The sequence below is a fragment of the Pantherophis guttatus genome, chromosome 9, assembly GCF_059756535.1.
Source record: "Pantherophis guttatus breed Tessera chromosome 9, ASM5975653v1, whole genome shotgun sequence".
Taxonomy (NCBI): domain Eukaryota; kingdom Metazoa; phylum Chordata; class Lepidosauria; order Squamata; family Colubridae; genus Pantherophis; species Pantherophis guttatus.
In genome coordinates, this window is record NC_142071.1 from 21,535,288 (window position 1) to 21,549,608 (window position 14,321).

Below are 14,321 nucleotides of genomic sequence, written 5' to 3' on the forward strand. Positions count from 1 at the left end.
TATTGATTTAGAAATGAAATGTTAGAATGGTTTGGATGAATATGAAGATAGAAGAAACTTATGGAAGATGGAGAAGAAGATAACACCGAGACATCACAGGGAAGGGAGGATTGATGTATTAAATGTTTTTTGTCTTAAAAAATATTTTTTTTTACTAAAAAAAAAAGAAGGATGGAAGGCTGAGTCAACCTTGAGCCTGGTGAGATTCGAACTGCCAAATTGCAGGCAGCCAGCAGGCAGCAGAAGTAGCCTGCAGTAGTGCATTCTAACCACTGCACCATTATGGCTCAAATAGGCTTGAGCCTAAGCCATTCGGGTCATGCTTAAGAAAGAATGTGGCCATTCAGACTGCTACTTGGGGTATCCAACCTTGGCAACTTTAAGATCTGTGGACTTCAACTCCCAGAATTCCCTAGCCAGCTGAAGTCCACAGGACTTAAAAGTTGCCACAGTTGGGAGGGACACCCTTGCTCTAAATAGTGACGGGTATGGCGATGTGTCAAGGAAAAGAACAAGTGCCAGACCTCCTTAATTCTACAAAGCTGTAAGAAGCCAAGGAGCTAGTACAGGAACAGATACAAGCAACTCTCAATGTTCAATGTGGCCTTCGCTGTGCTAAAAATTAGCGAGAAATCTTAAGACTTTAGTAAGATCTATTTCTTTCCATTTCGAAATGGGTTTCATATTCCGTTTCTATGGCATGCTGAGTTAAGACATCTGATCAAAGGATTAAATCCTCAAGTTTCCCATAACCACACCATGCCCTTCCTCTGATGCTGGATGCATACATACATACTGTATGTAGCTAAACAGCAATGTTCTCCAAGCCGGCTACAAGAAAATCTCTAAATCTTTTCCAGATCTCTAAACCACTTGTCTGACTCACTTCTGCCAGCACTTGTATCTTATCCTTAATGTGGATTGTACTGAGATGAGCTGTCCTACTTCCCTGCTGACTCTTCAGCACTTCTGCTATCTCTGTGCTAGTTAGACTCGCATTTCAATTCTATTAAATTTTTAATTGACGATTCCGCCTGAAGGGCAAGATAAGAGCCTGTAATTTCTTCAAATTTGTTCCCCTTTCGTGCCCTGGAGTTCAATATTTCTAAGAGGCATGCTGAGGTTTGCATGATGCTTCCACGCCCACTTCATAGAGGATCAGCAGGGAGGACACAGATGTGTTATTTGTCTTGTTACTGAGCTAAAGAAAGTGGAAGTCCACTTCGTGTCATCATAAATCTTTCATGATACTAAAATAACAGAGCTGGAAAGGACTCTGGAGGTCTTCTAGTCCAACCCTCTGCCCAGGCAGGAAACCCTACACCACTTCAGACAAATGGCTGTCCAATCTCTTCTTAAAAACTTCCAGTGTTGGAGCTTTCACAACTTCTGCAGGCAAGTTGTTCCACTGATGAATTATTTTAACTGTCAGGAAATTTCTCCATAGTTCTAAGTTGCTTCTCTCCTTGATTAGTTTCCATCCATTGCTTCTTGTTTTACCCTCAGGGGCTTTGGAGAATAGTTTGACTCCCTCTTCTTTGTGGCAGCCCCTGAGATATTGGAACATGCTATCATGTCTCCCTTGGTCCTTCTTTTCATTAAACTAGACATACCCAATTCCTGCAACCGTTCTTCCTATGTTTTAGCCTCCAGTCCCCTAATCATCTTTGTTGCTCTTCTCTGCACTCTTTCTAGAGTCTCCACATCTTTTTTACATCGTGGTGACCAAAACTGAATGCAGTAAGTGTGGCTTTACCAAGGCATTATAAAATGGTTTTAACACTTCACGTGATCTTAGTTCTATCCCTCTGTTTAAGATATGCATTCATCTGCTTAATTTCACAGAGGCAAGAAGGGATCACCAGTAAACCAGCAACTTATAGGACAGAGAGGTCCATCTCTTCGTATAGGTAGTCCTCGACTTACAACAGTTCATTTAGTGACCATTCAAAGTTACAAGAAGACTGGGGGGGGGAAAGTGACTTGTGACCATTTTTCACACAACCGTTGCGGCATCCCCATGGTCATGTGATCAAAATTCAAACGCTTGGCAACTGACTCATATTTATGACGGTTTCAGTGTCCCGGGGTCATATCATCACCTTTTCTGACTTTCTGACAAGCAAAGTCAAGGGGGAAGCCAGATTCACTTAACAACCGTGATTTTAACTTAACAACTGCAGTTGTTAAGTTGATTCACTTCATAAGTGTGGCAAATGTTGTAAAATGGGGCAAAGCTTACTTAGCAAATGTCTCCCTTAGCAACAGAAATTTTGGGCTCAAATGAAGTTGTAAATCCAGGACTACCTGTGCAGCCTTATGATTTTTTGAACTCCCTAGCCTTCTTCAGAATCCGATATTTCCTAGCAATTTCTCATCCAAATACTAACCAGGCAAGATTCTGCTTAGCCCATTAGCCAAAGCCAAGCCAGCCTACCTGCTGAACAGACCAAGAACTTCAGTCTTTAAAGAATTATTTTTACAACTGTGTATGGAATGAGGAAGGCAAAAAGGACATTGCTTGTAAAACAGGGTGGATATCGATTAGTGTTAATGGAGGCATATTGCTATGTCTACAGGGAAAACAGGACACAGGCTTCTACAAAATCACCCAGGGTTCTTTTTTAAATAACATAATCCCCAGTCTGTGTAAACCAGGGGTGAAATCCAGCAGGTTCTGACAGGTTCTGGAGAACTGGTAGCGGAAATTTTGAGCAGTTCGGAGAACTGGCAAATACCACCTCTGGCTGGCCCCAGAGTTGGGTGGGAATGGAAATTTTGCAATATCCTTCCCCCAGGAGTTGGGAGGGAATGGAGATTTTGCAATATCCTTCCCCCAGGAGTGGGGTGGGAATGGAGATTTTGCAATATCCTTCCCCCAGGAGTGGGGAGGGAATGGAGATTTTGCAATATCCTTCCCCTGGAGTGGAGAGGGAATGGGGATTTTGCAATATCCTTCCCCCAGGAGTGGGGTGGGAATGGAGATTTTTCAGTATCCTTCCCCCAGGAGTGGGAAGGGAATGGGGATTTTGGCAATATCCTTCCCCCAGGAGTGGGGAGGGAATGGGGATTTTGCAGTATCCTTTCCCCAGGAGTGGGGAGGGAATGGGGATTTTGCAATATCCTTTCCCCAGGAGTGGGGAGGGAATGGAGATTTTGCAATATCCTTCCCCAAGGAGTGGGGTGGGAATGGGGATTTTGCAGTATCCTCCCAGGAGTGGGGAGGGAATGGGGATTTTGCAGTATCCTTCTCCTACCACACCCACCAAGCCACACCACGCCCACCAAGCCACGCCCACAGAACCGTAGTAAAAAAACTTGAATTCCACCACTGGTGTAAACACAACCGAAATAATTGTGCAATAACCATGTAGGCAGACCTGTAGTGCGGTGGTGGCAACTGCTGGATGACATCATGGATTTTCACCAGTCTTTCTTCGTCGGTAGCAGCAGATACAGCATCCTGGAAAAGGGGGGGGGGGGAAATCCCAAAGTCTCAGCCCAGCACATTTGTTTCTTTTTTCTTTTTTTTTTCTTAAAGCCTTCCACAGGAATACTATCAAAATCATGATGCAGAGCAAAAATAAATGTCTAGCTTACATTTTTGACTGTCCTAAATCACAGGATGTTATATATTACTTTGGTATTCTGTACCAATTCCAATATACAGTAGTGTATAGGGCAGCGGTGTCCAACTTTGCAATCCTGCTGACTGAGGAATTCTGGGAGTTGGACACCCCTGGTATAGGAGATTTTCCCATATTGCTCCCTGGCAAAATAGCTATTGGGATTTGAACTGAGATCTCTTAAATCTACTCTGGCATTGTCATCTAAACCTAGTTTTCGTTACTAAGTTGACATTGGCATTGTCAACTAATCCTAGTTGCTATTTTCTGGGCAAGATTTGTTTAATTTGTACATATTTTTAATCTTTTAATCTTACTTTTTATATTTTAAATTCTATATAATGTATTTTAATTGTGATGCTTCAAAAAATATCTCCATATTGTTGGTTACCATAATAGACTAACATGGCTTTCTTCCTATAATGTCCTCAATCCTGGTGGCAGACTCAGACAGTGAGGAGGTTGGGGAGGAACATGGGCCAGTCCTGGAGTCTGGGGAAGGCTCTGATGAGTGCTCAGAGAGGGGGCAGAGAGGGGGCCAGGGCCGTCTGACAGTTGTCAGCTGCCTTCGGAGTCGGACATCAGTGGGACAGAAGAACAGCTGGAGCCGGTTCCCAGTGTGCTCATGCACAGAGCTGCCAGGAGAAGGGAACAGCTAAGGAACAAGGGTCTACTCGGGAGTAAAGCCACAGGAGGACGGTGAATGGCCCCTCCCAGAGGGAATAAAGAGGAGCGAAAGGCGAGTGGAGTTTGCAGGAGACAATTAGTTCGCTTAATTGGTTCGTGACTCTCTGAGACTCCTTGCCAAGTTTTGAAGATATCGGCCTGGCAGCTCTCCAAGCCAGATAAGGTCTGTGACTGTAAATTCACCCTTGAAAGACTTTGCTGGATGTGAATGAGAGGAATTCACAAAACTTAATAAAAAGGGGTTTTTGTAGGGACAAGGAGTCTGCTTCGTGCTCTTGGGAAGCCTAGTTTAGAACAGTATCTATCCACTGATTTCACTGCCACTCTAAATAAGCTGAAAGCTTCTTTTCCCTAGAGAAATGCCATCCCACGCTTCATGTTCTGTAATATACTGGAAGACCGAATGCATTCTCATATATATTTTATACAGCAATGATATATAGGGAAAGTGCCAGTTATTTAAGTGTGCTTTTATTTCTCCACATTAGCCATAGGAAAATTTTAAGAAATCTCTGAAACACAACTCATGATACCCATACAGTAAAAGAGGGGAGAGGGGGGAGAGGGAGAGAAAGAAAAAAAAAACAATCTTACCGAAAATTTCTCATAGAGCTGATACGTAAGCAGAGGATTGGGGAGTTCTCGAAAATAGAGCTTGCAGAGTGAACCCACACAGTGTATATCCTGAATATAGACATCTTTTGTCAAGTCGGGGATTTGTTCAGAGTCAAACTCGTGCCTGAAGGTAGGGAAAAACAAAAGGGGATGAGGGGGAAAATATATACCGTGTTTCCCTGAAAATAAGACCCTACCTTATATTTTTTTGAACCCCGAAATAAGCGCTTGACCTTATTTTTGGGGGAGGTCTTATTATTTTGGGGCGCATGGAGCAAGACGGGGCTCCTCTTGCCGTCTTACCTGATTTCCAGCTCTGTCTCCCTAATCCTAACCAGAGGAAATGGCGGGGACCAGCTGCACATGCGTTTAAAGATTTTCGGGGAGGGCTTATTTTGGGGGGGGGGTTATTTTAGCGCATGCGCTCAAAAGCCCGATTGATTTTATTATCAGGATATGTCTTATTTTAGGGGAAACGGTGTATGTATACAATCAGGGCTGGGCTTCAAAAATTTTAGTAAGGGGTTCTCTGCCTGGTTGCTGGGTGGGCATGGCCATTGTGGGCGTTGCCTAGTCAACCTCCTGCACCACAGCCTGCGGGGGGGGGCGGTTTGCCCTCCCCAGGCTCCAGAAGCTTTCCTTGAGCCTCCGAGAGGGCGAAAACAGCTTCCCCAGGCTCCAGCGGCCCTCTGGACTGAAGTGGTAGGCCCGTTTTTCGCCCTCCCCGAGCCTCCGTGTGCACCCTGCACTTACCTGCATCCAAAATGGGCCGTGTGGGGACTCCTGGGAGGGGAGGGGTGGGTTGGGCAGGGCCAGCCAGGAGTGGGATTTGGGGGTTCTCCAAACTGCACAGAATCTTAGCTAGAGGTTCTCCCGAACCCCTGCAAACCCCCAGCAGCCCACCCCTGTATACAATCAGAAGACAACACCGTTTGCCTTTAAGTAAGATATAAAAGCAACTTAAAACACATGCCATTTTTTTTTGTAAAGCTGCATGTTTTTTTCTAGATGGATTTTTGACAAGCATTTCAATCATCTTATAGCCAATTAGTTTGCTCAGAAAAAACTACTAGCTGCAAAGTGGATGAGGCAATTACATAAATAATTGCAAGGTACGTGGCCCATGTCATAGAGTCACATTAAGTATTAAATGACAGCTTCCTGTTTAGAAAAATTACTCATCTGTCAAACCTACAAAGCGAAAGATGAGTGAGAGGAATGAAATAAAGTCATTGAAAGCCACCCCCAGCCCATATACAAGTCAAAGAAACCAGAACCTTAGAGTTTATTATCCAAAATATTAAAAAGTTTACTATCCAAACTATTGTAGAAAGTTAGCATCCACCCTCTCCTAGAAGAATGAAATACTTTGAGGAATATTAAAAAGGCAGAATATTATAGTTCCCAAAGGGAGAAATGGAAACATATTTTTTAGCGGGAGAAAGCAGCCCCCACCTTCCTTAATAGCCCACAGCAGATGCCAGCACTTAAGAGATAAAGAGATTGATAGCTCTATTCATAAGCAAATATCCTCACCCAAGATCCAACAAAGGAAGGATTAGCCCTCAGCCACAACAGGAATTGTCCAATGCCCCTTTCATTGCACCACCTTCACAAACTTCAACCAAACCTGGGAGCTCAGACAACGTATACAGCCAGCTATAACCCCTACATAGCTTCATGGGAATCTGACAACAGCCAATAGAATACATGTTCTTGCACAGGAACAGGAAGCTCAAGTGCAAAGCCCAAGAGAAGGTATAAAACTCCCTCACTCTCAACTCTGTGTGGTCAGCTGCACCCAGAACCATGTGCTTGGTGATTCTGTTCATCATTAAACCATCTTTCCAAGCAGCCTCCATGTTTCCAGTGTCTTTCTCCCAGCTTGGAACTGAACCAGATGGATCTTTCTTCCAACACTTTAAAAAAATCGTTTCTTTGTATACCTACCAAACAAAGTACAACAACTATTTTTGAAACTTCCTTCTATATTACCTGTGATCTACTGAACGTTCCGAAGTCAGATAACAGCTCCAGAACAACCCAACTGTTTTCTATCCTAATTGATTATGTACTTTGTTTTTTTTCAGACAGGAAAAGAATCTTAAAATCCAAAAGGCAGCTTTGGAGTGAAGGAGAAATCAGGTCTTAGAAAAAGGGCACCCAGCAGAGAATGAAACTCACAAATAACGCACACAACCTTACCGTAACTTTTGGATATTGGATGCGATCCCAGACAGACGGTAGATTCCATCCACAATACCGTGTTTTTCAATGAATTCAGTGCAACTCTTGAGGACCTGGGGAACTTAAAAAGGAAAAGGAAAAAGTGTTAATGGACCATCACATGTTCTCATTAGCATCCTGGCAGATTTGTCCATTCATTGGATCACGAAAGGGTTCTGCCCAGGTAACACTTTTCTTAAAACTCTTGCTTATCTCATTTGTTTATAGATCCAAAGTGAAATCAATACATTTCTAAAAGTGGCCTAAGATAAGTAAGTACCACTGAGAATTGCCTCTAAATTGTAGCTATTACTTTAGTTACCAGTATTATTATACTGCAGGGTTAAACTCCTAGCCTCTATTGAAACCCACTCCTCTCTACAAGCACTGAATTTCTGGCAACATTCTATGGTTTACTAACAAGCATTGGTTCAGAATTCATACAAATTCAAATAACACACACAACTTTGCTTTTAGTTTTATATGTTGTAGAAATTCAGATATCGGAATCTGTCAACCTTATATTGTAATGCATACCTAATCGACTGTGGTTTAGTCAAGAGGCTAAATGATTCAACAAATTTATGCTTAGATGAGATATGTGAACCTACTTTTTCTACCATTTAATCTACAGCACTAAGCAGATGGAATATTTTCGCTGGGATAACAGCTTATTGATTATTCATCCATTCTCACCCAACATGTTTTTTTTCTTTCTTTCTAGGGATAAATAGAAACAGGCAGTATGGAGGATGGGTTTAAATAGCACTGCATTTTTGAGGCATACTGATGTTCAGGGACAATACTACACAGCCCATGGAGGATTGAAGCCTCCCAGTGATTGCAATGTTTTGCTTAACTCGTAAAGAGAGCTAAATATTGCTATAGTTCTGCTCTTGGATTTGTTGTATCCTGACTGGCTGTAGCTAGAAGATCCCAAGGCCTTTGGATAAAAATAAGAAAATCAGCCTTAGGAATGTTGGCCTTTAGCCTACTCACTCTTGACCTAGACAGTTTCAGATTATCAAACCAGACAACAAGTTACTCTTAAGTTAATTATTAAAATTTCTATATGTGTAAGGATATATATTTGAGCATATTAATCAGAGGAATAGAAAAAAGGTAAGCCACATGTACAGTTTCCAGAAGACAGCTTTATAGGAAGTTAATCTGTAACTGAAAAAGCAGCAACACAGATTAGGATCAACTGAAAAGCAGGTAGCATTAGGCACACATTAACATTCAGAGTAACATACCAACCAATCCAACAGCAAGCTGTTCAAAACAACCAATCCTTATACTTTTAGCCCCCCAAAGGAATAAAACAGATTTCATGGCGAATATCTTAAATACCCCTTTAAGCTGGTATTTGACATGGTTAAAAAATAACAAGCATACACATTTAAACCCTGGCAGATACCACGACTAAGTAACTTTGAAAGATTCCTAGGAGAGTTTAAAATCTATTTGTATGTAATCTGCCAACTCACATAAACTGAGAACTGACAAAGAGATACTGAATAGTTCTTAAAGCAAATCCGTATGTAGCAGGTAGATTGTCATTGCCTCGCAATTACAATACTAGTTTTCCTGGACAATTAGGTCCTTACTGAGTTGGAACATCCCCAAAATTATTAAAAAGGAATGCTCATGAAAAAAAATGTAAAAGTGAGACCCAAGACAGGAAGATGGAGAGGGAAAGAGAGATCTATATATAGCCTTGGTAAGACCACACCTAGAGTACTGCATCCAGTTCTGGTCACCATACTATAAAAAAAGATGTTGAGACTCTAGAAAAGAGTGCAGGGAAGAGCAACCAGGATGATGAGGGGACTGGAGACTAAAACATATGAAGAACAATTACAGGAACTGGGCGTGGCTAGTCTAGTGAAGAGAAGGACCAGGGGAGACATGAGAGCAGTCTTCCAATATTTGAGAGGCTGTCACAGAGAGGAAGGGGTCAAGCTATTTTCCAAGGCACCTGAAGGCCAGACAAGGAATAATGGATGGAAACTGAACAAGGAGAGATTCAATCTGGAAATAAGGAGAAATTTTCTGACAGTGAGAGCAATCAACCCATGGAACAGAAGTTGCCTTCGGAAGTTGTGGGAGCTTCATCACTGGAGGCTTTCAAGAAGAGACTGGACTGCCATCTGTCAGAAATGGTGTAGGGTCTCCTGCTTGGGCGGGGGGCTGGACTAGATGACCTACAAGGTCCCTTCCAACTCTGTTAATCTGTTAAATCTCCTAACCCAATACTGAATTTGCTCTGCTTATAATAAATAGATCATGCTTGCTCAAACCCAGTTTTGGCAGCAAACTACTTAAAATGGATTTTAAATGCAAACCCTTCGCAAGACCAGATGTATTTTCCTTGATTATTTTAATCGAGTTAGCGATGATGGGAGACAGGTTGCTGGACAAAACAGGCATTTGGCCTAATCCAGGAAGGTTTCTCTTTGCAATCTTAACTACCGGTAGTTCACAAAAATCATTGCCTGGCTATTTGCAAGTTTGCTTCTCTATGCCATCACCTCAATTTGTAGCAATCATCCTTTTAAATTATAGATTCCAGAAACAATGGTTTGTTACTGTTTCTTTTTTAAATTCCTGATATATTTTTTTTATTATCAGAGTCTGTGCTCTAGCATTTTTTAGAATAGTTGCTCTGCTCCATTAGGAGCCCATTTTAGGTATTGGGAACTGCTAACATGAAAAGATGTGAAAAGGACTACTGTGTCAAAATCATAAGAATATAACTTTTTTTTAAAAAAAATCAAAACAATAGGCCCTTTCTCCATCTATTCACCCATCCATTTTATCCATCCAGCCATCCCTCCTCCTTCCTCAATTACTTAGTCTTCAATTTAAGAACCTCAACTTTTCTCTCCTAATGCCAAGTGAAACTGGTCCTCTAAATATTTGACTCAAATAAAGCATTAACATAGATTTCAAAACCGAGAAGAAAATAAAAATCATAAGCACACCCGGATTTTCCAATGGTTTGATCCATTAATGAATAGTTTAAAACAGGGGTCCTCAACCCGTTAGGAACAGGATTGCACAAGCAAGCAAAACTTCATCTGTGCATGCGTGGGGGAGCTAGGTAACACGCAAAACCATTCCCCCCATGGAAAAACTGTCTTCCATGAAACCAATCCCGGGTGCCAAAAAAGCTGGGGACCACTGGTTTAAAATAAAGGAGTAAGTTGGAGCTACAAAGTGAAGAAAGTTAGCACCAACCCCTCTCCTAGAAGAATGAAATATTTTAGGAAATATTAAAAAGGCATAATATTATGTTTCCCTGGATGAGAAAAGGAGAAGTGTGTTTTTTAAGACAAAGCAGCTTCCTGAAGCTCCCTGCCCTCCCCTCCTTCAGCTCCAGGGTGATGGGATTAAGACAAGGCCTTCAGGACATGATAGGATTAGCCCACTACCCATCTCATCACATGGCATCTGGGAAGATTACATCACCCAGCAAGGCTCAACCAAGCCTGGGACACAGACAGCCTACAAAGTTAGCTAAGAGCCCTGCCCCCTGGGAGTCTGACAGCCAATGGGATACATTTCTTATACAGGAACAGGAAATTCGAAGGCAGGGCCCAAGAGAGTGTATACATATATCCTTCTCTCCACTCCATGTGCTTTTTTTGCCTGGGACCTCAAGCCATGTGGTCCTGCTGTCCACCATTAAACCATCTTTCCAAGCAGTCACCATGTTTCCAGTGTCTTTTTCCCCACTTGGAACTGAACCCAGATGGACATTTATTCCAACAATAGGTACTGATGTATTCATTTGTAAAGAACACGGCATTTGTCTTTCCTTCTTTCATTAACCCCATTCTCTTCCAGGAAGAGGTTAGGCCCTGCACAAAAACATCCAGAGGTTCTCAATGATCCCCCCCCCCTATCCCAACTGCTACCTCTATGAACTGCTTTATTGACACAATGGATACGGGAGAACAAGCTCAGCATGTTTCCCTTCACATCTGTCTCCTGGAGCTTTCCAGCCTTGTAGCAAACAGCGTCAGGAAGAGCTATATCTGTCATCATTAAATTTCAGGAGCACCCCACTGTGATATTTAACATCAAGGTAAAAGGGAAAACAATCCCTTCCCAAAAGTGGAGAGGGGGAGGAGTTCTTCTAAGAAGTTCTTCTATTTACAGGTAGTCCTCGGTTTTGCAAATTGAAACAGTCAAAGCAGCATTAAAAGTATTAGTGTCTGTGCCACTAAATGTACATGAAGGTGGTATTTGGGAGTGAGGAGCAGAGTACGTATATTCCCCCAAAAAAATGATACGAAGGTTTTTAAAACCTGTAAAACAGATTCAAGTGTTTATCTCACAATGTATCAAACACAAAAGATTCCCAGTCTTAATATATATATATATATCAGCAATATATTAATTTATATATTGCTGATAAAGAAATAAAGGGAGACTAGTATAGATCTATTTCAAGCTATTTAGTCCTCATCAGCTAGCCATACCCTTACTTGGATTCGAACTTGGGCTGCCTACATGTCAGGCAGTTGTATTAACCTCTGAGCCACAAGTTCTCCTCCCTTCATCAACCTGAGCCAGGGAGAGATTGAGCCAGGTGTCTCAATAGAAAAACACACACACACACACACACACACACACACACACACACACACACACACAGAGGGGGGGATAGTTCTCAACTTACGACCACAATTGAGCCCAACATTTTTGTTGCTAAGTGAAACATTTGTTAAGTGAATTTCGCCCCATTTTACCACCTTTCTTGCCACAGATGTTAAGTGAGGAACTAGAGTTGTTAAATTAGTATGGTAACACGGTTGTTAAGTGAATCTGATTTTCCCATTCATTTTGCTGGTCGGAAGATCACATGACCCCAGGGACACTGCAACGGTCATAAATGTGAGTTTGTTCCCAAGCATCTTGAATTTTGATCACGTGTACATGGGGACGCTACAAAGGTCATAAGTGTGGGGAAACGGTCATAAGTCACTTTTTTCTGTGCTGTTATAACTTCGAACGGTCACTAAATGAATTTTTGTAAGTTGAGGACTACCTGCAGCTCATTTGCCATTTTATTAAATGAGGGAGAGGAACACTAAGTTGGCCAAATACTCAACAGTCCTATTTGTCCTCCAGATACACTGATGTACAAATCGTTAATTTTCCAGCCTCCCTGTCAAAATGAATAAAAGGACTTCTTTTCATCATGCAAGCGTGCCGGAGAATGGCTAATGGTATGAGGATACAATTAAAATCTTTCACATGAATTAACTACATTATAGCCACCACAGCTTACAATTAAGGAATCTACAGTGCAAATGGAACTACTTGCATATGATTAAACAAATGTACTTATTTACTGATCACTGATCATTAGTTGGACACCAGTTGTTGAATTCAACTCAGGGAACCTTCACTTAATGGTTCTTCCTATGTATCTGTAGGCGATGGAAGTAGGCGATTGTCAGTTTGAGACCGCAATCTCTTTGGATTCTCATGTTACAGTCACAGTCAATACTAGACTGACAAATTGGACTTTTCTTCTTTTAGATGAACTAATATTCCTTTGTTTGTTGAAAGTGAGTTGTAATTATATATATATTACTAGCTGGATACCCGTGCTCCGCTACGAAACTATGTGATTGGGCTTGATAAATTGACATTTACAGCTTGAAAATTAATGAGTAGTTACGATCGGCCTCTCCTCTCCCCTTCTCTCCCTCAGGCTTGCCCCACAGAAGCCTCTCCTATCTTATCCCCTTCTCTCCCTTTCAGGTGAGGAGTAGAATGTCTAAACTCACAGCCCGCAGGCCGGATGAGTCATGCGTTGGCTATACCCATGCCCAAGTGGCAGTTGGAACAGAGTTCTTTTTAGGTGGGAGGGGGAGTAGAACGTCTAACTCCTTAGCATCAGAGCGTGTTAATAATAATATGAGAAATACTAATAATCTGATGGTCATTTCGAAAAATCCTTTCTTACTGAGCACCTAGAAGCCAAGAGGAACATACGTGCCAAGTTTCAAGTTTGTAGGTTTGAACTGTAAGGTTCTGGATATTTCGTGATGATGCATGAGTGGTATTTCGCTTTTATATATATAGATGAAGAAAGATGTTGATATTAATGTGAATGGTATATTTGGTTTACTAGTTTCATGATATCTTTTTAAATGGACATGTTTCTTTTCAAACAAAATAGTGGATGAAAAGGATTTATCCATTTTTTGATATAGTAATGCCCCAATTTGCCTCCTCCCATCCAGTTGCTTTTTGGAATATTCTCATATCTATGTATAAAACGTCTTTTGGAACAAACTCCCTTCACTCAAATATCTTAAGTCCTTCTTTGAACCAACCCAACCAAGATCTAGCAAATTGGTTCATAATATAAGACATTTTTCCAAAATACCATGCTTCCTTGTGTATTACTGACAATTATATAAACCTCCTTCAATAATACTTCAAGGTTAGTTTACAAATGTGAAAAGCACAATATTCATGAATTAGGAATTTTATCTCACAAGTATATGCTACTATTGTTTTTAAGGTATGAAGTTTCCGCTTCATTAAAAAGACATGAGTACGGTACTCAAGTTTTAAAATATAAAAAGGTCAGGAAGAAAAAAAAAAAACAAGAATGGGAGATGTTATATTTGTTGTAAAAACGGTACTACGTGTTCCTTTTGTACTACAGGTGTATCTGTCAAGCTCAGAACAATTTCTGCCAGATGTCATCACCTGTCATGGGACTTTGCAGAAAATCAGCTACTGAGGGGACAACATATCCTAATTATAGAAGATGAAACGGAATATTATACGGAGGCTCCCCTGATATATTGGGATCTAAGATGTAGAACGCGATTTTGACTTTTGTGAATTGCTGATAATGCTGAAACATCTTAAGTTATTTATACATGAAATTGCAATTAACAATGCTTAATCAAATGAGAAGCTATTTTCAGACTTTCAGTTTCTAGGCAACCTGCCATCCATGTATCCTAGATACTTCCTGATTTGCAGAAACCTAAGCATATTTAACTACCATGAGGCTGTAGGATGCTGAGCACAATAAACATCTCCTGTTGAGAGATAAAGCGAGCAGTTTGTGTTTCCTCTTCCTAATGCCAAAATGACGACTCTACATTCTAGAAATAGAAGTGCATA

The 14,321-nt window shown here is 41.3% G+C and overlaps 1 protein-coding gene across 5 annotated transcripts in view; it reads right to left on the reverse strand.

Moving 5' to 3' along the window:
- The window catches only part of ARHGAP32 (Rho GTPase activating protein 32), a 196,568-nt gene that overhangs the window by 17,433 nt on the left and 164,814 nt on the right, over positions 1–14,321 (reverse strand). For all 5 annotated transcript variants that reach the window (XM_034421953.3, XM_087875674.1, XM_087875673.1 and 2 more), the window contains 3 exons: positions 7,134–7,236; positions 4,908–5,052; positions 3,381–3,463 (listed from right to left, as the gene is read on the reverse strand). In XM_034421953.3, the coding sequence (XP_034277844.1) occupies positions 3,381–3,463; positions 4,908–5,052; positions 7,134–7,236 (331 nt within the window). The remainder of the gene's footprint in view (positions 1–3,380; positions 3,464–4,907; positions 5,053–7,133; positions 7,237–14,321) is intronic.